At 45.8% G+C, this 20843-nt stretch overlaps 1 protein-coding gene across 2 annotated transcripts in view; it reads right to left on the reverse strand.

Annotated features, from left to right (window-relative positions):
- The window catches only part of LOC142817787 (solute carrier organic anion transporter family member 74D-like), a 24795-nt gene extending 7686 nt beyond the window's left edge, over window positions 1–17109 (reverse strand). Inside the window, exons 1-5 of one of the 2 annotated variants that reach the window (XM_075895456.1) lie at window positions 16166–17109; window positions 4540–4626; window positions 3275–3469; window positions 1870–2034; window positions 484–679 (exon numbers count right to left, since the gene is read on the reverse strand). In XM_075895456.1, coding sequence (XP_075751571.1) covers window positions 484–679; window positions 1870–2034; window positions 3275–3469; window positions 4540–4626; window positions 16166–16883 — 1361 coding nt within the window. In that variant the 5' untranslated portion in view covers window positions 16884–17109. The remainder of the gene's footprint in view (window positions 1–483; window positions 680–1869; window positions 2035–3274; window positions 3470–4539; window positions 4627–16165) is intronic. The other variant, XM_075895455.1, reaches the window with a different exon arrangement.
- Window positions 17110–20843: the final 3734 nt, after the last annotated feature.

Consider the following 20843-nt stretch of genomic DNA (forward strand, 5'->3'; position numbering starts at 1 on the left):
GAGCGTCCTTGGCTGCGTACGGCGACATGTATACATATACTTGGCCGATATTTTCTCATCCATACGTGACGTCTGTAACACGCTGTGTTTCAACAGCCGTACTATGGGACAAAGCGCAGGGTGCCCACTCTAATTTCTACAATGCGCTCGTCCAACGCTGTATATTTGGAAGCTAGAAACCAACCCGCCCAATTAACGCATTGTTTTGTCGACATATACAATGGACCGCAATTTTTTTATCATGTTTCAGAAAAACCAACCTAAGGCAGCGCTTTTGATTAAAGGTTCGCATGTATAGGATATATAACTTCTCTGTAACTGTAACGACATAACCTAAAACTTAGCATAACGTCTTCGTTGTTTTATTACAGCTTAATCTGGTGTTATCGGCTGCGCGGCTACTCGATAAAGGTACATACTTAAGAATATTGCAAAACTGCTCAACCTTAACTAGCTCGCACGTCACGTGATTGAGCCACGCACTCGCCATTGGGCAGTGGCGTTCCGGCCATGTTCAGCTGCTGGCAACCAAGAAGCAGAGAGGAGGCGAAGCAGGCGAGCAGTAGCACGTCGACCACCAAGATGTAGACTGACACTATGCCGGCGCCTGGCTTAAGCCTCCGCGCCACTGCGCCGCTGAACAAAACTGCCAGCAGCATGGTTACAAGGGAGGCCGAACCTGCAGCAGAAAGTTACATTTACTACTACTACTACTACTACTACTACTACTACTACTACTACTACTACTACTACTACTACTACTAATGTTATTTATGCTTGCAGTAGCAATAGTAATAGTAGCAGTGGTCGTAGTAGTAGCAGCAGTAAGAGTAGTAATATTAGTATTAGTAGCAGGCCCGTAGCCAGAAAATTTTTTCACGAGGGAGGAAGGAGGGGCACTTGTTGACGGCCTTGAAAAAAACTTTATTTTTTATTTATTTTTGGTAAAACACCACCATTCATCTAAATTTCTGGGGAGGCCCGGGCCTTTGCACCCCCCCCCCCCCCCCTTTCTCGCTCCTGAGGCCTGAGTAGTAGCATATGTCCCATTATTGCAAAGAAAGACGTTGACGGAGCAACGGACTGCTGACACCTTCCGTTCAAAGAAAGACAGAAAATTGGTGCCATTTATTTGAGTAGTTTAAGAAAAGCACAGTACATCCAGGTACAGCAGCATAAAACTGCATATACCGACTATTGTGTGATTACGACAACAATAACGTCATCTCATATGATATCAAGAACCCCTCTTATATTATCTTCATTTAAGAGTACGCCATGTACGCTGTATAATCGTAAAAAAAGGGCAGGGGTACGGCAAGGTAGCAAGAATACGGGGTTCCTACTCCCACTCCATACAGGTAAGTATCAAACATCCATTTCGAAGAACTACGACCCTTTAAAACGCTCCCCATTATGATCGTTAACTACAACATGATGTAGATGACACGAGTGACTGCCTGTGCCAGACCTCCGACTTTTGCACCATGTACCATGTGATGGTACAAAATGGCCAATGATCACCTCGCTTGTTACCTTCAAACTTTGTATGAGGTGTGAAGATGTTGTGTGCAATGGCAGGCCTCCTTAATACACGCCCACCCATCATCAATCGCGGCGCTTTTGGCAGGACCAAGTAAAAAAAAAAAGCAGACAGGGCGTTGGCCTTGATGAAATCTTTCGCTTCTCGTCATAAAGTGGTACTGTCGAGCAATGATGGCCTCCAACTAGCCTCGTTTGCTAGCCTTGTAAATATTATATCATAACCTTGTTACAGCGGTTACACTCACACTCCACGCGTGATGCGTTAGAAACACGGAAACACAACATCTTCCTGCATCAGCATCAAGGTTATCTACGGTCACCTGCCTGAGAAAAGACTGGCCGTAGCTGCCGAGCGCCTGTACTGCGTCTCCATGTACTTGGGCGTGGCAAGCAAGAATCCCATGAGCCCGTTCACGGTGAACACGAGAGCCGCAGCGTGACAGACGAACAACGGGCTGCACAGAAGTCTCTTCACAACTTCTTTAAGCTCTGACGAACAAAAAAGATAAAAACATTGAGGTGAGTGACGTCAATGCAACCAATCAGAATTTCTCGAGCATTTCAAGGCTGCGAACAATGAAGATTGTGAAGGAAGGGAACCACACCTATGGTTCTATAATTCCATAGGTCCTGGAACCATAACCGCAGGGATATCTATGAGCATAGATACATTATAATTAGGACTCATAGGTCCCAGAAACTATGAGTCCAGAGATTTCGATCAATAGGAGGATGAATAAGCTTTCTTTATGTCTTTTTCAGGGCTGGAGATCCCGCCTAACTATACGCCCACGCTGAAACCAGGACACCAAGCCTCTTGACCCTATCATGGACGCACTAGATAGCCAGGAGTTGCTGCTTGTGGTCTTGTGACTTGATCATCCTTGAGAATCTGTCGATAGTAACGCCAGGGTCAAGCGACACGCCATTCCCAGTAATTGGGGACAACCGAACGTGGCGCCGTCTCTCGGCGACAGGAGAGCCAGCGTACCATAACTGAATGGGAAATAGGTGAGAAAAATCACATCTCTTCAAATTAGCCAGTTGTGATTGACCACTCCCGGATCCATAAAGAAGAAACCTGCTGGAACAGCTGAGTAAAATTGCAGTATCGAACTACAAAGCGTGTGACTTCCCAGTACAATTTAACATTGCCGTCGAAATACATGACATTCCATTGCTAAATATTAAACCCTCTGAGAAGCCACGCGGCTCGTAGTGTGACACTAACTTACCCAGAACGTCCTCACAAGCCTCTGCTGTATAGTACCGGGAGTCGTTTTTTATAACTGGCTTTTTTTCATCAGCTATGATTTCTTTCGATTATTTGCCATTCAGTTACGGTAGATTGCCGTTCGGCCGACGAAAGGTGGAGCTACGTGCAGATGTCTCCAAATCCCCGTCATGACTGCCACAGCACATGTTATAATGCACAATCTTCTACCTAGCATACTCTACCTATAGTATGCTTGTCTTAAATGTTATGTCACTGCTTGTATTGCGCACGTGAGCAATATGAATGTGTTTTAATTGTCTGACTGTCACAGCTCGTGCCCTGTTAAGTTTGATGTCTGGAGAAAGAGATGGCCTCCTACTCATGTATCATTGTCTTGTGACTTCATTATATATGTCATTCGAGTATTCGAGTATCTTAGTGTACGCGACCGGTAATTATTAGGTACGTGAAATGTGGCAAGCGTGAGAGGATGTGCACACGAAAGGGTCGTACCTACAGCGTCAACGGTCGCCGTGCCGGAGGCTAGGCTGACCCTGTGGTCGACGCCGGCCATCCTGCTCTTCCACAACTTCCTGGGAAAAAGCAGCATGGGCATCGAGAAGACGATGACCAGCACACCGATGAAGGCGTAGCCCAGCCACCAAGCACCGATCCAGCGAGGATCCTTCTTCATTATCCCCGGGTCCACTGGCGAAGAGGTTGGACGTATTTACGAGCATGTCCCACCATTCATCGAATCAAGAGCACGCCAACTTCCCAGCACTTCTCGTTATGACATCTTATCTACTTTTTGACCCGGCCCCTCAATGTACTTTGATCCGTATAGCCGCTCAGGTTTCGAAGCTTGGAGACATTGACTTCCGTGAATGGAAACCTTGGAGAAGAAAGCGACTGGCCTGACATGAGTCCGTCAGGAGGTGGGAGGGAGGGTGGGAGGGGGTAGAATGAAAAACCGTAAGATCTTAGAGCACCACGTGGTTTGCTGCCCCATGCTTTGGAAAAGGCATTAAGGTATGAAACGAAATAGGTAGTGGAACACTTGGACATGTCCATTACTTGCCTTTATTCGATAACTGATCCCGAAGAATTCGAAAAGAAGTAGCGGTGCATGCGTCGCTTTGCTGACTTGCGGCATGTATGAGCTGCGGCACTGACCTGTGGCACCAAGGTCAGAGGGCTGAACAACACGAAGACTATGCACTGCTCAAGACAAATCATTTGTGCAGGGGTGTTCCGCAGACTTTTCGCATGGAGGCAGCAACTAGTGGCTACATGGTCAAGATCGCGAATGAACTGCACAGAACACTGTGCACACGAGCATAACTGCTGCTATAAAGGCGGCGTAGCATGCATAAATTTGCTTCGTATCGATGGGTCATGTCCATATATTAATCCCATTAACATTAAATCATTTGACATGTTCTGAGCATACAGTGAAGGAATGACAGCTCCGGATCTAGAAAAGTATTTGCAAAGAAAGCATTGGGGCAGTTTTCGAGAAGCCGAAAAATACCCCCAGAAGGCATTCACGATCATTTACTCTATTAGCTAATAACTGGGCTTTTTTTTTTTTCGACCATGTATGCAAGTCTTTGAAGGAGCCCGTTTATAAAGAACTTTTCACGACAAAGAAGCTATCCAATTGGCGAAATTTCGAATTAGACGTCTGTGAAGTGTTGCTTCACTAAAAGTAATCTTCTCACATTTCCTACCGCAAGGGCGACACTTAAAAGAGGTATAGGTGTACACATACATACCGTAAGGTATCTCGTAGTGGGACAGGCAATAAGAAGCCAAGAAGAAACCCATGGAAGGCCCAAACAGGCGAAGCGCAAACATCGTGCCTGGAGAGAGAAGAGCAAACGTAGATAAAACAAGATATGACGACGTTTTACAATGTCCAACAACGCGAACCTGGCCGTACACTGTATGTGCACTAAAAAGTGCGAACTCTTTGCAGCTGTCCGCATTTTGACAAGAACTTTGAAATGGTCTCTTAAGAGAAACACTAGCTCATTTGTTGTGGTGGTGATGTTGCAACAGGCTGTGTTATAAAGGCAGATCTGACCGGCAATAGCTTCCCTCAAACGTGTCTTACCATGCCGGGGTGCAGGGAGAAATGTTTTTCTCGGGCGGAGGGGGGAAGGGGGGGGGGGGGTGAGCTAGGGCTCCTCAGTAAAAGGTAACGCACACGGGACGGCTTTATGTTCTCCCATAGTAGAGTACCTAGTGCTCTAAATTGTTACCCCCTTTCTCTAAACACACTTTGTTCTCAAGAGAGGCGGGCAGCCAAACAGTCTTTTCGCGCTATGTATGCCATGGCAAAAAAAAAAATGGGGAGGGGGGTGTACGGGCCTGGTATGCGACCCCCTGGCTATGCCACGGCTACCGTATAGTGAAAACCAACGGTAACACACAGTGCAAAAAATTACGCCCATATTTGTGAAAAAAGAGTGCACTTAATTTTCCGCACCTGTTACTACGCCCTTTCACACTCTACTATAACCTCATTTAAACTGCAGCAGACCATTTCAACGAGGTCATTCTGTTGTTAACACGATCTGGTTGGCACCGAAGGGTGTTTCTCCTTGCCTAAAAAAAGTGTGTGAGTGACATGCGCCTTGAGTTCACTGCATGCCACTTTGACCAGTCCCGAGTGGAAAACTTAATGAAGAATTCGATACACTTCCGTGCGCACAATACACTGAATTATCAGTTTTACGCCATCACTCTCCTACATCAGCAAGCCCCTTTGCGCCAATAAACACCCCCTCGCTCTTTATTTTTATTCATTTCGTTCTTACTTTTACGCGTATGCCCCCCCCCCCCCCCGCCAAAAATCCGTGCTGGATACTTATTCATAATTAGACTCCTGGTCATACATGTATCGTTCAGTTTTCTTTGTTAGATTCAAAATATGTTTTGTAAGTCAAAAAGAAAGCCGGAATGAAGTAAGTGTGGATATACACCTTCTTTTTTTAGTTCCAGCGCCAGCTGGTGGTGACGTCACACATTTTAACAGCATCTGTCTCTCGTATCAATTAACATCTAAATATAGCAAATTCTAACGACATTACGGTGCAGCCAAATGGAGCCCAAATACGAGGGAATAAATTGAAGCTGTACGTCAGCTTGACGTGATATTAACAGGACGTGGAAGTTACGTAACCAGCGACTAATCGGCCGTATAATTCAAGTGTACTAAAAGCTTGTAGCGCACTTTATTGTGATGTCAAAATATTTTCCCGCGTTGGAGACCACTCTTGCTTCGGAAAATTTACCAAGACTAGCCAGATTTTAATTTTCACAGGTGATGCTCCAGAGCAAAATAAAAAATAACAGAGTTTTTGTCTCCAGTTATTGCAGGATTAGTTTATTTTTAAACAGTTTATCGGTACGAATAGTTCGCGGCTATAAGTAACCAACGAATTCGCCAGAGTAAATTTATTTAGTGGCAGCTTAGTAACGTTATTTTGTAAACATCAATACAACAAAATATTCTGTGATTTTTAACCACACATTTACAACCAGAGCAATAAAGTTATCATATACTAAATTCCACAAAAAAAACTCTTGCTCAAATCTCCTAACAAAGCTGAAGCATGACTTGTCACAGAGGAGCACAATATATCGACAGGCACTGTACGTGATTATGACATACTAGTTTGCGAGATGACATAGTCGTTCTGGGTGCCTCACGCGATGATCTACAGACGCCGATTATAGCGTTAGACATAATTATTCTAGATACTCTTTATAAGCATATTCATGCGGCCACGACGACGAGGATATCTATCACTTCTTGCTCGACTGTCCCAAACACGACACACACCGAAGGCGACTCGAACAGGAACTCCATATGATAGATCTCGAGTGGCTGTTTGCGTTGGATAAAACACTAGGCCCATGGTAATCTAAAACAAATGGCAAAACAATGAAGGTGCTGCAACGCCTTTTCGAAGAAACGAATATTTGTGACCGCTACTGAGCGGACTATAGTTAAAAGTGAGCGTGGCGACTACGTGTTTGTTCTGCCCATAGGAGAACTTTTGCTCTCACCTATGTCGGACTGTATATAAGCTTTTTTTGCTCTTTATTTTTAACAATCAAGTGAAAAGGGGCAGCCGTCGCCAAGTAACGATGAGAACAACTCCTTAGTTTATTTTCTATTTCAATAAAAATAACAGATAATGGTGAAGAAAACCGACCTGTTACTACAGGGGACTTCAAATGACCGTGCAGGAAAGCATACTCAATCAGTGTCACAAAGTAATAGTAAGGCTTTATATCAAGTTCTATACAAAATAACTTACAAGTATCCACCGATAAATGTTCGAGGTATTTTAAATAATCAAAGTATCCGAAGCAGAAAGTATATAACAGAGAGGGTTGAACACGTTCCTCAAAGTGGAAAATAGTTAGAAGAAAAAAAAACAAAACAGTAATAATAATGATGACGACAGCAACAGACTAGTGAATGGATGCAGTAAATACAGTTTCGAATTCGTGGTGTTATCTCGGTTATCTCGTTATGTTAACAAGCTGCTTACGTTAACCGTTTCCGCCATCAACAAAAACAAACCCTGTCAAAACTCGCTTTAGTTGACCGGAGCTTCCACGTGGAGATGTAGACTAGAGCCTCGTTGTCGCAGGTACATAGCAAAGCGAAACGCTTTCCAAACAGTGGAAGCACCTGTGATAACGGTTTACGACAATAACACCACTTCGTTCTTTTTCTTTCTTTCTTTCTTAAAGGGACAATGCAGACAAACGTGACTTTTATTACATCAGTAAACTGCCCTTTCCGAATTCCAAAACCACTCGCTTACCACGAGAAGACGTTTGGAAAGCGACAAAACGCGCAAAAAGAAATTGGGGTTGATGACGCTTCCTTGAAATTCTCACATCAAATGCCTTAACGTCATAAATTTTTAGAGCTTACTCTAGGTCCTACGTAGTTCTTAGTCAGTAAAAATGAAGTAAATTGTCCCATGACAGGCCACAGACTTAACATACCAAGTCTAAGGAAATTTACTTGAGACAATATCGCCTAAGTACGAAAAATACGATTTGAAATTAGCGACGTCGCGTGCGTAGATTACCGCACAAAACTGAAAAATGAAACTCTGATCTCAATTTTCCTCTTTAATAACAAGCCTATGTTGGGTCAGTTAACGGCATTCGAGTTCTCCGAGTACAAATCCATCTAAACCGGTTGAGCACAAATCTATCTAAGCCGGTTGAGTACAAGTCCATCTAAACTGCTTGGTTGTTTCGCTGTAGTGTCCCATTAATTAGTACGTGTTTCTCAAAGTCGAGCACAGTAAGGAGAGATTGAGAGAAAGTGTGACGGACGGAGAACCCATTTATAGCCTCTCGTGAGGGGTCACCAGTCGGCATCTCATATCTCTTCACGTAGCTTGTCGAGACGGCTTTCAAGATAAGCGTGCCGACGGTTTGACCTCTGCACTAAGCACCGTTGCGTCCCTCGCAGATTCTTCAGGAGCCCAGACGCGATACGAATGGGGAGAACGGAGAGAAAAAGAGAAAGCTGTTTTAGGTTGTTGTGTCAGTGATCAGGGGCGGCCATCAGAGCTCTCAGTCTCACCTATCGCCCCTTACCTTCCTCACTACCCTTCATCCGGTGAAAGAAACGCAAACCGATAAACAAGAACCGCACACGTTATCACTTGCTTCCGTCGCCCCGAAACAGGGTGCTCCAACAAATCCCCTTCTTCTGGAGACATTCAATACGCATTCGCCCTAGTCAACTTTTACAGTGTTACCTGAAAAAGCTATGTAATTACCTTCCCGAAGAAAATTGTGGTCATTTCCCAACGATAAACGCTATCGCAAACTTTGCTGACTCAACAATTCGCAAAGCTACTCTTCAGTGATTCAAAGACAGCCATCCGAAATCTGGCGAGGGGCAGAATATCGGCGACCGCTGCACGATTTCTGCATAGGGCCACGGGACGAGAAATGAGAGAAATAGAAATTGTCTGGGTACCAGCACACTCTGGGAACCCTGGGAACGAGGCGGCTCACCTGAATGCTCGAGGTTTCGTCAGCCGGGTTGGTGAGCCGCCAGTTCCGGGGAGGTCCGCGAGGGATGGGCTGGTGTCCTTTCATGACGTAACGAATCATTATAAACTAGAGCGGAGGTTTTATCCGCCCCCGCACAAGCGGTTGACTAAGGCGCAGGAATGCGTCTGGAGAAAACTGCAAACGCGATCTTTTCCCAACCCTTACGTGTTGAACAAAATGTACCCGGAGGAGATTAAGCCGCAATGCAAATGGTGTCAGGCTGTGGCAACATATGATCACATACTTTGGGAATGTAGCATAGTGCCGCCGCCGGTGGATATTATGCGTGATCCCTCTCTTGAGCACTGGGAGGCCGTGTTGACCAGCTCAGACCAAGTCGTCCAGTTAAGGGTCGTGGAGTGGGCCACACAGGTCGCCGCTAACCTTGGGTTGATGGCCATCTAACACGGAATCATCCTCAGTTGCTTTCTGACGAAATAAAGTTTTTCCATCCATCCATACTCGACCTGGAAACTGCGACACCTTCTCAGATACCGGCATGCACCCCCTGTGTGCCTTGCACTCAGATATTTATCTGATCAAACTTGTTTGTCATCACAGCCTCAATTGCGAAATGTTAATACGTTCAGAATATGCGTCCATGACACCACGTGCAGGCCATCCACAAAGCGCGTATTCTGTGCAGGAAAAGCGACGGCAACCCAAACGTATACCCTGCAAATAGGTTGTGTCTCGGAGATCACGTGTTGAGCCGACTGTAGGGTATTCACGTAGCGTCCGCTTGCCAAGGCTGTTTGCTTGATGTAATGCTCTCACCAAACAGTCTTTGATTAAATAAAGAAGTTTTGATTTTTAATCCTACATGGTCCCATCGAAGGTATGCAGCAACCACCGAGTCAGTAGACGGTGTCTGCAAGCAGTTCCAACAAAGGCCTTTTTAGATGCGGAGCATCTCTTTCTCGAGGATATGTCACACACGAATAGTCGGCACTCACATTACGCATGCGCGACTCTCCTCCTTCCCTCTCTCCACCAGCTACGCACATAGAGTTCTCTAAATGTACCCTAGAGGAAACTCTGGCGCTAGTGTTTATGGGAGCTGAAACGCATGGCGCTTCAGCGAGCATGGGATTTATGGGTAGTACATGACTTTGCCTGGTCTTCGTACGTTACGTATCTTTGGCTTCGCGTGGCTCGAAGTTGCTTTGTCACGAAACAACAATCGGCAAATGTTCGGCAGTTACGCTTCACTTTTTTAGGATCACCATTTCAAATCAGCTCACAAAGTTTCAAACGGTTTCTTTCATTCGAAACAAAACCAAAACACAGCAATAAAAAAGCCACAATTGCGATTCGAGGCCCGCAATTACGAAGACTAGGCAAATCCAGGTACTACCAGTAATTCCTATGGTCGCTTCATGGTCTCAGCCCCAGAGTCCCCTCTAGTAAATATTACGAAACTCTATGGCTGCACGTTACTCTCTCTTCACTTCTCTCCAACCACCTGCTTGCACGTGGCGTCTCCTCCCCTCTCCCTTCTCTCTTAGCTCCCTCTCTCCTGCCACGCAACGCCGACGCAGGAAGCGTCTGATAACCTACGCTCGCTTTCGCCTCTCATATAGTCCTTCTGATGACGTTTAGCAAAGCCGATGCCGGCAACGTCTGCTAGCGAGTTTCTTGATTAAAAAGAATGGCCCGAATCTACATGTCACACTATAAATGTCGTCCAAAGACGATAGTCTTGCGTCTGGAGTGAGTAAACAAAACATTTATTTGATGTTCTGCGCAAGAACACCAAATAAATCAAACATTTGATGTTCTGCGCAAGTGAATGGTATTCTGAAGGCGCTGCGTTGGAGTGCCTCGAGCGTGTAACGGAGGCGAACAAGCGCATCTAGGCACGTTAGACACGAGCGCCATCTGGCAGTTATCTTTGAAAACAAAGGCGTGCGCGACCGCGGAGAAAGATGCGCGCCAGTCTCAGAGGTGATAAGGAGTAGGATGCAAAGCGACGCGCAGGTGCCACCACCACGGACGCATGCCGTAGGCCATGCGTCCGCGATGTATGTAGTAGTAGTAGTAGTAGTCGTAGTAGTAGTAGTAGTAGTCGTCGTCGTAGTAGTAGTAGTAGTAGTAGTAGTAAACGTCGCCGTCGTAGTAGTAGTCGTGGGTAGCCACCTCTCTGTTAGTCCTTTGAATGTCCGCTGGATAGCGGTACTTCTATACGATGAATATTTGATGAAAAGATGTGAGATGGTGGTACTTGGGAATGTTCACTAGATGGACGGACGGACAGGCAGATGCACGGACGGACGGGTGGACGCACAGGCGGAAGGACGGACAGATGGATGAACGCACGGTCGCAAGGACGGTCGCACAAATGGACGCACGGACGGATCATTGGACGGACGGAAACGCGAACTGACTGATGGACGCTTCGCCCCACTCATCATCATTTAGTCCGTGGATATGCTGTGATTTGTTAGGGCCGAAGCTCCTGATGGTGTAGGTCGTCTACTACTAGGTGTAGGTCGTCTACTACTACTACTACTCCTCTGTAGTAGTATAGTATTATGTAGCCATTGCAAGTTAGGTTTAAGAATTGCTCCCTAAATGCCGTTGGGTGTATATGTCCTTCGAAATAATATCACTAGATGGTGTTAGTAGTTTTCGTATAGTTCACGATTTCGTATAGTTTAAGGGCAGGCAGGCAGACAGACGGACGGATGGACGTACGATTCCAGATAGTTGAAGGACGGGCGGATGAACGCACAGACAGACAGACAGACAGACAGACAGACAGACAGACAGACAGACAGACAGACAGACAGACAGACAGACAGACAGACAGACAGACAGACAGACAGACAGACAGACAGACGGACGGACGGACGGGCGGGCGGACGGGCGGACGGACGGACAGGCGGACGGACGGACGGACGGACGGACGGACGCTTCAACCCACTCATCATGATTCACTCCGTGGATATGCTGTGAATTTTTTAATACTCGCTTGGTTACAAAATGATTGGATTGGATAAATAGGTTTTAAAATCTGGCCACCTAACTTCGGTTCACCAGTCCTTCACCTCTCTAAGAGAGTTGTACCAGCTCATTTTCCTTCAGAGTGCAAGCAATTTTCGCCTGTTAGTGCTACCATTAGGCACATTGAAAATAAAAATCCCTCGTTTCTAAATGCAGTGTTATTTTGACTGAGTGTAGATGTCAGGTTTTCGAGAGAATTTGTTGAGAGGCTCAAGTATCACCCGTAATACCAGGGATAAGAAGGTGTATCTCCATTGCAAACTTTTACCATGTTACTAAGCATTCTTGTCTTCCAAGCTGCAATTATAAGCGTTCAAGTTAACACGCATGCTTTCGTAAAATATTAGAAAGACTGGGATGGCTTCTTCTCTCCCATAGTTCTATCTAGCCGCCTACGACTTTCAGCTCTCCTGGCCGTTTCAATAATGTCATGGATACCAAAATTGCTATGGCATAACATGACTGTATGACGAGCATAAGTGACTGGTCATAACACAAAAATGATGACATGTATGTCATAAATGTCATGATTTGCATTTCATGGTCTTGCTGCTCTTGCAGTGGTTTTGTTCTCATGACATATTGCAAAACTGCTATGGCATAACATGGCTGCATGGCGAACATAAATGATAGACGCTAGCGTGGAAATCATGACATGCATGTCATGTAAGTCATGAATACACGCCACGCTCATAGTGCGCTTGCGGTCGTTTAGCTGGCTTCACATATACCAAATTTAGTATTACTTGACGTGAATGGACTATGAATGTAAATGACACGTCCAAACATGATAATCATGACATGCATGTCATGTAAAACAGGACTACATGCTACGCTCATAGCGCGCTCGTGGCCGTTTCGCTACCTCCCCATATAATAAATTTGGTATTACGTGACGTGAATGAATGACGAAGATAAATGACACTTCCGAACATGATAATCATGATAGTTATGTCATGTAAAACATGACTAGATGCTCGCTCATAACGTGCTGGCGGCCCTGCAATGGGCCGTTTAACACGCGGTCACAGCCATTTAACACGCGGTCACAGCCATTTAACGCGTGGACATTAAGCTGTTTAACACGTGGTCACAGAATTTCACCACGTAGTCACAGTGGTTTAACACGTGGACGCTAGGCTGTTTAACACGTGGTCACATTCAAACTAGTGGTCACAAGCGTTTAACGCGTGGACACTGGGCTGTTTATTACGTGGTCGCAACCACTGAACAAACAAGTAGCCACAGTGGTGTAACTCGAGGACTCTGGGCTGGTTAACACGTGGTTACAGTCGTATCGCACATGGACGCTGGGGGTCACAGGGACCCACTACAATTACGTTAGGAGATGCTCAGGAGGAATAACTGGTGGCTTCGTAGGCCAGGTGGCCACGAAGGCCACCAACACCATAGAGTTTTCTAATATACACTTGAGGGAACTCTGGCACTAGTGTCTATGGGAGCTACAACGCACGGTGCTTCAACGAGCATGGGAATGATGGGTAGTACACACATTTCTCTAATAGTACTTCTGGCCTGCTTTTGGGTCCGTGTGTGTTCGTGTGGCTTGAAGCTGTTTTCTCACGAAACAAAACTCAGCAAATGTTCAGCGATTGCGCTTCACCGCCCTATTTTTTCCAGATTACCTTTCAAAATTGGTTCACGAAGTTGAAAAGGATTGAATTTTCCTTTCAAAACAAAATCGAAACACAGCAATAAACCAAGCCGCAAGTACGATTCGCCGCCCGCAAGTACGAAGACTAGGCAAGTGTGTGTACTACCCATCATTCCCATGGTCGCTGAACGATCGCAGCGCCAGAGTGCCCTCTAGTTAATTTTGAGAAACTCTATGCAGAAGGGCACACGAACGCTGACGAGCGGGTCTCATTACGATACACTCGAGTTTTTTTTTTTTTTTTTTTGTAAATCCGCGCACGTTTTACTGCAAATCACCGACATACTTGTTCTAACCAAACTAGCGTTCATTCCGTGCTTGATAGTTGGAACAGTTCCTGAGTACGGGGAGCCATCGCAAACGTTTGATGTGGTGTGCAGCAAGTTGACGAGCATCTACTATACAGTTTATTCTTTACTACAGATTCAACTAACAATGGATGATTTCATCAAAGACTAATAAGTTAATAATCGCGTAATAACTGCGGATCACCTGTGTCTCGATTGTAAAACACCTCGGCTATAAAACGTTCTCGAAGATAAATATGATTTTGATGCGCCGCTTTTTAAAGATAGTATTCAAACCTTTGTTCTACGTTCTCGGGAAATTTAGAAAAAAAAGTGTCGTCCCACTAACAATTTGACCATTCCTATATTCTATGTTTTTTTTTATTTGAACGGCCATTGTAATGTACATAATAATATTATAAGTAGAGACATTAATGAAGTGTTCGTATAATGATCTACTTACATTCCAAACCACGTTTTCTTGATAATCTTTAAATCAGTTTTCATTCACAAATTCTTATTAACGCTACAGCAAATTGTAAGACTAACACGCAAAGTCGTGGTGATGTCATGTCGACACTCTCCTGAATGGTAAGACATCATCGGCGTGCCCACAGGTGACGGTGGGGCACGCCTCTTAGTCACCTAAGTCAGCGCCAATATATTGATCTAGTGAGGAGAAGAGGTAGGTGCTTCGACGAACCGTCGCCCTCCCTCCCACCCGAAGAGGTAACCTGCGCATGCCTATGTAAGACAGGGTAACATTATCTTCAAAACGGAACGAGAAAGCATGTTCTTGAACTGTTTTTCACCTTGACAAGAGAAGCTTGACCCCCGTATTCACAAACGATCCTCAACTCGACTTTCTTTCTTCACTCGACAGAGTTGAGCACTACGCCGCTGCTCGGTTGAAATTAACGCTGCGCTGCACGAGAATCGTACCACATTATTGCTAATATGCTGTGACTATACCATGCCTAGAGAGTGCGCTTTCATCGTTGAGTGAAGGGACGTTCTAGAATACGGGGGTGAGACTCGGGAAGCGTCTGAGTGAAAGGAACCAACGCAATCGAGAGACGCAGTAAATTAGTGGAAAAAAGATCGTTTGGTCAATACTGCAAAAGCACATACGAACCCCCTCACAGGTTTCATCCCTTTTTTTCTCTCCCTTGCCTGTGAATAGCAACTCATTTCTACGAAATACAGTATAGTTAGAGAAAGTTACAGAAAAAAAAACCACGTGTATTTCTCAGAAGTGAAGCTTTCATGTTGACGAAAAGATCTTCCCCGACCGGGGTTCAAAACTGGGGTCCGAGGATTTCCTGTGCAGTCATTCTACAGTTAACCAGGAAGCAAGGGGTTGTCGTGTCATTCATCTTGCGTGTCCTGTCTGAATTTCGCGGCACCGCCGCGATGGTCTAGTGGCTAAGGTACTCGGCTGCTAACCCGCAGGTCGCGGGATCAAATCCCGGCTGCGGCGGCTGACATCTAATTGAATGACTTTCATGGTGTGGAGGCGGAAATGTTGTAGGCCCATGTGCTCAGATTTGGGTGCACGTTAAAGAACCCCAGGTGGTCGAAATTTCTAGAGCCCTCCACTACGGCGTCTCATAATAATATTGTGGTTTTGGGATGTTAAACCCCACATATTAATCGATCAATCTGAATTTCGCCCTATCTTTTCCCTCTCATACATGGCAAAGGACTGCACGAGTGCGAATTGCTAGACAACTCGGAGCTGGCAATGAAATCTAAATGGCTTGCCATATTGGAGCACCACGCTTGTTGGGCGTGAAGTTTGCGATGTGACATTAATCTTATCAGTACATCGCACGCAGTTTTTTTTCGTTATTTACTCGCTATTAAAGGCCAATAACGTTCAGGCGGCGTCGTTGTCACATTGAAAAGTGTTACCTGTAACATGATTACGTGGTCTATACGTCATCATCTCCGTCATGTTGGAGCACCTGTACTTTAAGAAGTTGCGTACATTACGTCACATGTGGACTATATATCACCTCCGCGGAAGCCCTCGAGTTGCAGGAATGTATACGCACAACATCCTAAAGCTTGAAAGTTTTTGCCATCTAAGAAACGTTCTTTCTGAGAAATCCGCACATACTTCTTGGTAGCTTCCGCTGAAGCTGCAAAGGTTTGATTGATAATGGAGTGAAAACAATAATTTGATTCCTTTCGCTATACCGCGGCTTATGTTGCCTTGTGCGACTCAATTATTTCCTTGCTTACGTAGCTCCACGCAATGCGCTTGAGAGAACATGCATATGAGACATGTAAGTGTTATAAGCAACATTCTTGTGTTTTCCTCACCAAAATACATCGGCGAATTTTTCCTTCTGACGTTGTCGTCCATGAATGTCATGCCGATGACGTAAAACGTGGCCGAACCGAAGCCGTTCAGCAGGTTGGCAATGAACATGATGAAGATGGTGACGTCACCCTCCAGGTTGATGTTGGACAGGCAGTCCTTGTCGTCCCTCGACTGCCCGCACAGCGAGGTGACGCCACCGCCTCCACGAAGGAGTCCGGAGGCCGTCTCCTGGCCGGGCTGGACCATGCGGGACAACGCCAGCGGGAGGCCCGGACCGAACACGAAGTGCGGCAGCACGCAAAGGCCGCAGCTCAGCACCACCGTTAGCATGCCGAACACGAGCCACAGCGGTTGGTTGTAGTTCTCGCCGCCGCTGTAGTAGCCGGCGATGACGGCCAGCACGGGGCTGATGTTCTCGGCCGTGAGGACCAAACCCATCGCCTTGGAGGGAATCGCGAAGCGCCGCTCCACCGTCGACTGGACGCCGATGAAGTACGTCCTGTAGGCTCCCTGCAGGATTCCCAGGATGCAGAAGAGGAGCAGGAAGCATCTCGGAGTGACCAGACGTCGTAACAGGGGCACGCGGAACTTGCCGATGGCGCATTCGACGTTGCCATTCCCGTCGTCTCCGTCTGCGTTGTCCTGCTTGTCCACGAGCAGCGCTTCGGCTACGGGTGGTTGGGCCCCCGGCGCCCCGTTGTTTGCCTCCTGCTGCATCTAGGCGTTTATAATAGGCGGACGACACTTTCGAAGCGTTGACTGCGGCGGCGGCGCGACGGGTGGAGAGACGGCGCGAGTGGCATGCCGACCGAAAGATCCAGATCTGCCCACGGCGTCGCCCGCTCAGGAAGAAACGCGCCGGACAAACAGCGGGCAACTGTCGACGACGCTTGATAGCGCTCGCTTGTCGACGTCATATAGGGATGTATACGTTTGTCGAGGGCTTCGTTCAATCGCTAGACAGCGCGAAATAACCGGAGGGGGGAGGTGAGCTCTTATCTAAAGAGCTGGCACTAATCACAGCGCATGCATAGCCGCTTGCGTTATCGGGATGACCTTTGCCGCCCACGATCAGGTGCCGCACGAGACTAAAGTCCCTGAGTGAGTAGGAGGCTCACGTGAGCTCTGCCTGCAAGTATAGGGTGTAAACAGGTTAGGAATGTGGGAGTAGTGATGGGGTCACGATAATGTTGAACGACCAATGAATGGGGTTTCGTGATAAGACGTTTTATTCTCGGTGTTTTGAGATAGTCTTTGGCCATGAAAGATGAAACACGCTTCTGAAAGCGTGCTTTTCGTCCACTAATTAAACTTGGGAGACGCGTTGAGAGCTGAGTATAGGACTATGAGAACTGATGCAGACTGAAGAAAACAAGTACTACAAACACACGTGGTTATCCGAACTTTATCGCACATTTAACCTGCAGTGCCGCGATATCAGTCTGCAAAGACTATGAGTTTTATCAAGGTGAAATCCTAAGATGAAAGCGAAAATTCATCAGTCGCGTCGTCGGTGTCAACACGAGTGATGTAAAAAATATATGCAAAAGATCTTCATCGCACGGTGACATCATGATCTCACATGCATGACGACGTCGTCACATGACATCGTCGCTAGGCGGGCCAATGATGGTGGCAGTATGGTGACAGTGCCAAACCGGGTGACGCACAGAAAACTTACAATGCCCGCGAAAAAACTTGGTTTACTTAAGGGGGTATGACATATATGGTAAATTGGTTATCCCGGTTTCAGTTTTATGGCCCGTATTCACAAACCAACCTCATCCTTACCTCCAGTTTTCCTTATCTGTGTTAAGCCTTTGTTGCACTTGATGAATAAAGTAGGTCAGTATTTACGAACCAATCTTGTTGTTTTGTTTTAACATGTTACCATTTCTGTGCCCTTATGACGCATGTATAGAGTACAGAGACTTAAGGAAAACGTGAGGTAATGTCAAGGTTGGTTTGTGAATGCGGGCCTGTATCTCCAAAATCATGCCATATTTTGACCTTCAATTTTACGTGCTTGATTAGGGAGATATTGGCCTTCAGTCAATTAAATTTACTCTGTTGCTTTTCTAACTTGTTTCTGGTGGAGCACCGGATTTCAGACTAGAGCACGAAATTCAATGTACCTTTTTCTTCAAAACTGATAACAGTAAGGCCTTAATATTTGGCTCTCTTATTCCACATGATAGTAGCATTAATCTGGACCTATAAAACTGGTTTTTATATTTGTCTAACAGGAAAAGGTAATCGTTTTTTTTTTGTAACTTAAACAGTCTGTCAAAGTTATAGGTTCGGACTGCTTGGAAGGTATCTACACATAATCTAAGAAAATTTGAAGTCGATTGGTCAGATAGTTTTACCGAAAAGGTAGATCAAGTTTGGATAATTTTAACAAAGCTTATCGCGAGAAAAACGTCACTTTGTGTTTAAGAACACCTGTGGAACGTAAATGCTCACAACATACAGCCATAATGCGGCTAAAAATGCATTTTGGTGGGAAAATTCACGATCAAATAGAATGAAAATGCTAAAAAGTAAATTATATTCAACCGATCAGGCATCGTTACGCAACTGTAAACAATGACTTATATAAAACATATGTGACTGTTCAACATGTCTGTGCGTATAACCTTTTTACTTAAGCTTAGCATCATTTCGTAACAAGTTAGCTCAGCAACAACAAAAAAATTACACCGCAGTCACCTTCCCTGCGCACTATTCTCGTGACATCGATACCCATTGTACGTGAGATCTGCCAAATTTTACTTTAAAATTACTGTGAAGTTACCATTGCAACCGTAACCAGAATATGGCTTGGGCACTTAAGATTTCACAGTTTTATATCATTCCAACCCTTCTCGCAGAATTCCTCGCTGTATAACGTACCCACAGCAATACATTGTAATGTCCGATAATGGCAATGGCAGAGCCTGCCCGACATACCCTGATACCGACTCCTACACACGGTAGGGGGCTGCTGAAAATCATCACTAAGACCCCGTAACAACTATCACACCTACGAACTTTTGGAGAGAACTTTGGCCAGTGCCAACCTTGGTGATGAGCTGGTCTTGAGGGTCCAGGACGCTGCCCGAGCTCAAGGCATCCGGCGGACAAATAACGGCGCTCCACTTAAGCTACCCTGTAAATAAAGATGTTCATTCTCACGCTTCAACATTCTCTTTCTTTCCCCGTGTACCTGGAGTTGCAGCTTTTCCTAAAGATGACAAGATTGTCATAGCACGCAAGTGCCAAGGCACGAGCAGTTTTTTCAAACACCAACAGGTCGCTATATGATCGTAATCATCCGAAATGTGTACGACAGAGCTTTTGAGTTCTAAAAGTGTATTTTCTAAGAGTGTATTTTCTTTATACACCTGACATACCGAGCCGCTGCCCAAGACGTCTGGTCTGTCTTTATGGTTCCGTGAAGTACATTCTAAATATGAACTTCTAGCCTTTCTCATTGTCAAACACTGTTCTGTCACAACGCTAACAAAGCGCAAGTTTGTTTGGTGCGTAGTAGGTATGAATGTACAGGGAGGGGGGGGTGTCAAAAATTGGGGGACACTTAAGCTTCGCCTTCATTAGTTGAACACGATAGTGAAATCTCGCCACTATAGTGCGCCATTCAACCGCTAAGTGCACACTTATTAATATGTTTTGTTACATACACACACACACACGCACAGAGTAGATTGTACCAGCGTGCGCGTGAGAATGGTACGTACAGGTTTTTTATCTAAAGCAAGAGTCGCACGGCCTCCAAGATACACGCCGCGCACTCACCATCTCGGTGGCCATAAAGAGTCTCACCATGCCTCACAGATGGCAGCACATTATCTAGCGTTCACTGTTTGCTTGATCAACACATCTGGAAAGACGATATGTTTTCCACTAGATGGACATAGTTGCCTATTTTTAGAGCTGTTTGAAAGTTCCTGTATGCTTTAGCGGCGATGGCTGCACTATCCCGGCCTTCAACGACGCAGTTTGAGGCCTCCCAAATGCGCCTACAAATCGCTGAATAGGCTCGTTTTCGTCGTGCCACCTGTCGAACAAAATGCGTTAAAGGGGCCCTGAAACGCTTCTTCAAGTAACCATAGAATGAATTCACTAGAAGGGCTTACTACATCACCTATTCAACGCCGCGAAAATTTTAAGAATCCGTCTAGTGCGAGTGGAGTTACAAAGGTTTGTCGCATGCTGCAATTGCATTCTCTCTTCTCTCGTCCCCACGAAAGCGCTGGAAGCTAAGCAGTGAGTGGTGGTAGAGGCAAAGAAACTACGTCACCCGCGCCTCGTGACCTTGAGCACTTTTTTTTCTTAGAATGCGCAGCTTTACCAGTGCGATCGCGCACGCACGCGTGGACAAGTAGCGGCCTCCCGCAATGATCTATGTAACGAGCTTTATCGGTCGCGGACTATTTTTCGCTCACAACCAACGGGGCCGAAGCCAACGGTGGAATTTCTGTGACACGAGCTCTCTAACGCTATCGCGTTAAAAGTCCCAGGCTACGCTCCCATGGGAATACATGGCATAGTGGCCTGGGAACTTTTGACCGACCCTGCATGTAGTACGCACGCGCATACGTACAGGGCTGCTCAAAAGTTCCCAGGCCCCATGTATGTATGAATGTATATATGTATGTACGTATGTACGTACGT

This window comes from Rhipicephalus microplus, chromosome 5 (genome assembly GCF_043290135.1).
Source record: "Rhipicephalus microplus isolate Deutch F79 chromosome 5, USDA_Rmic, whole genome shotgun sequence".
NCBI classification, from domain to species: domain Eukaryota; kingdom Metazoa; phylum Arthropoda; class Arachnida; order Ixodida; family Ixodidae; genus Rhipicephalus; species Rhipicephalus microplus.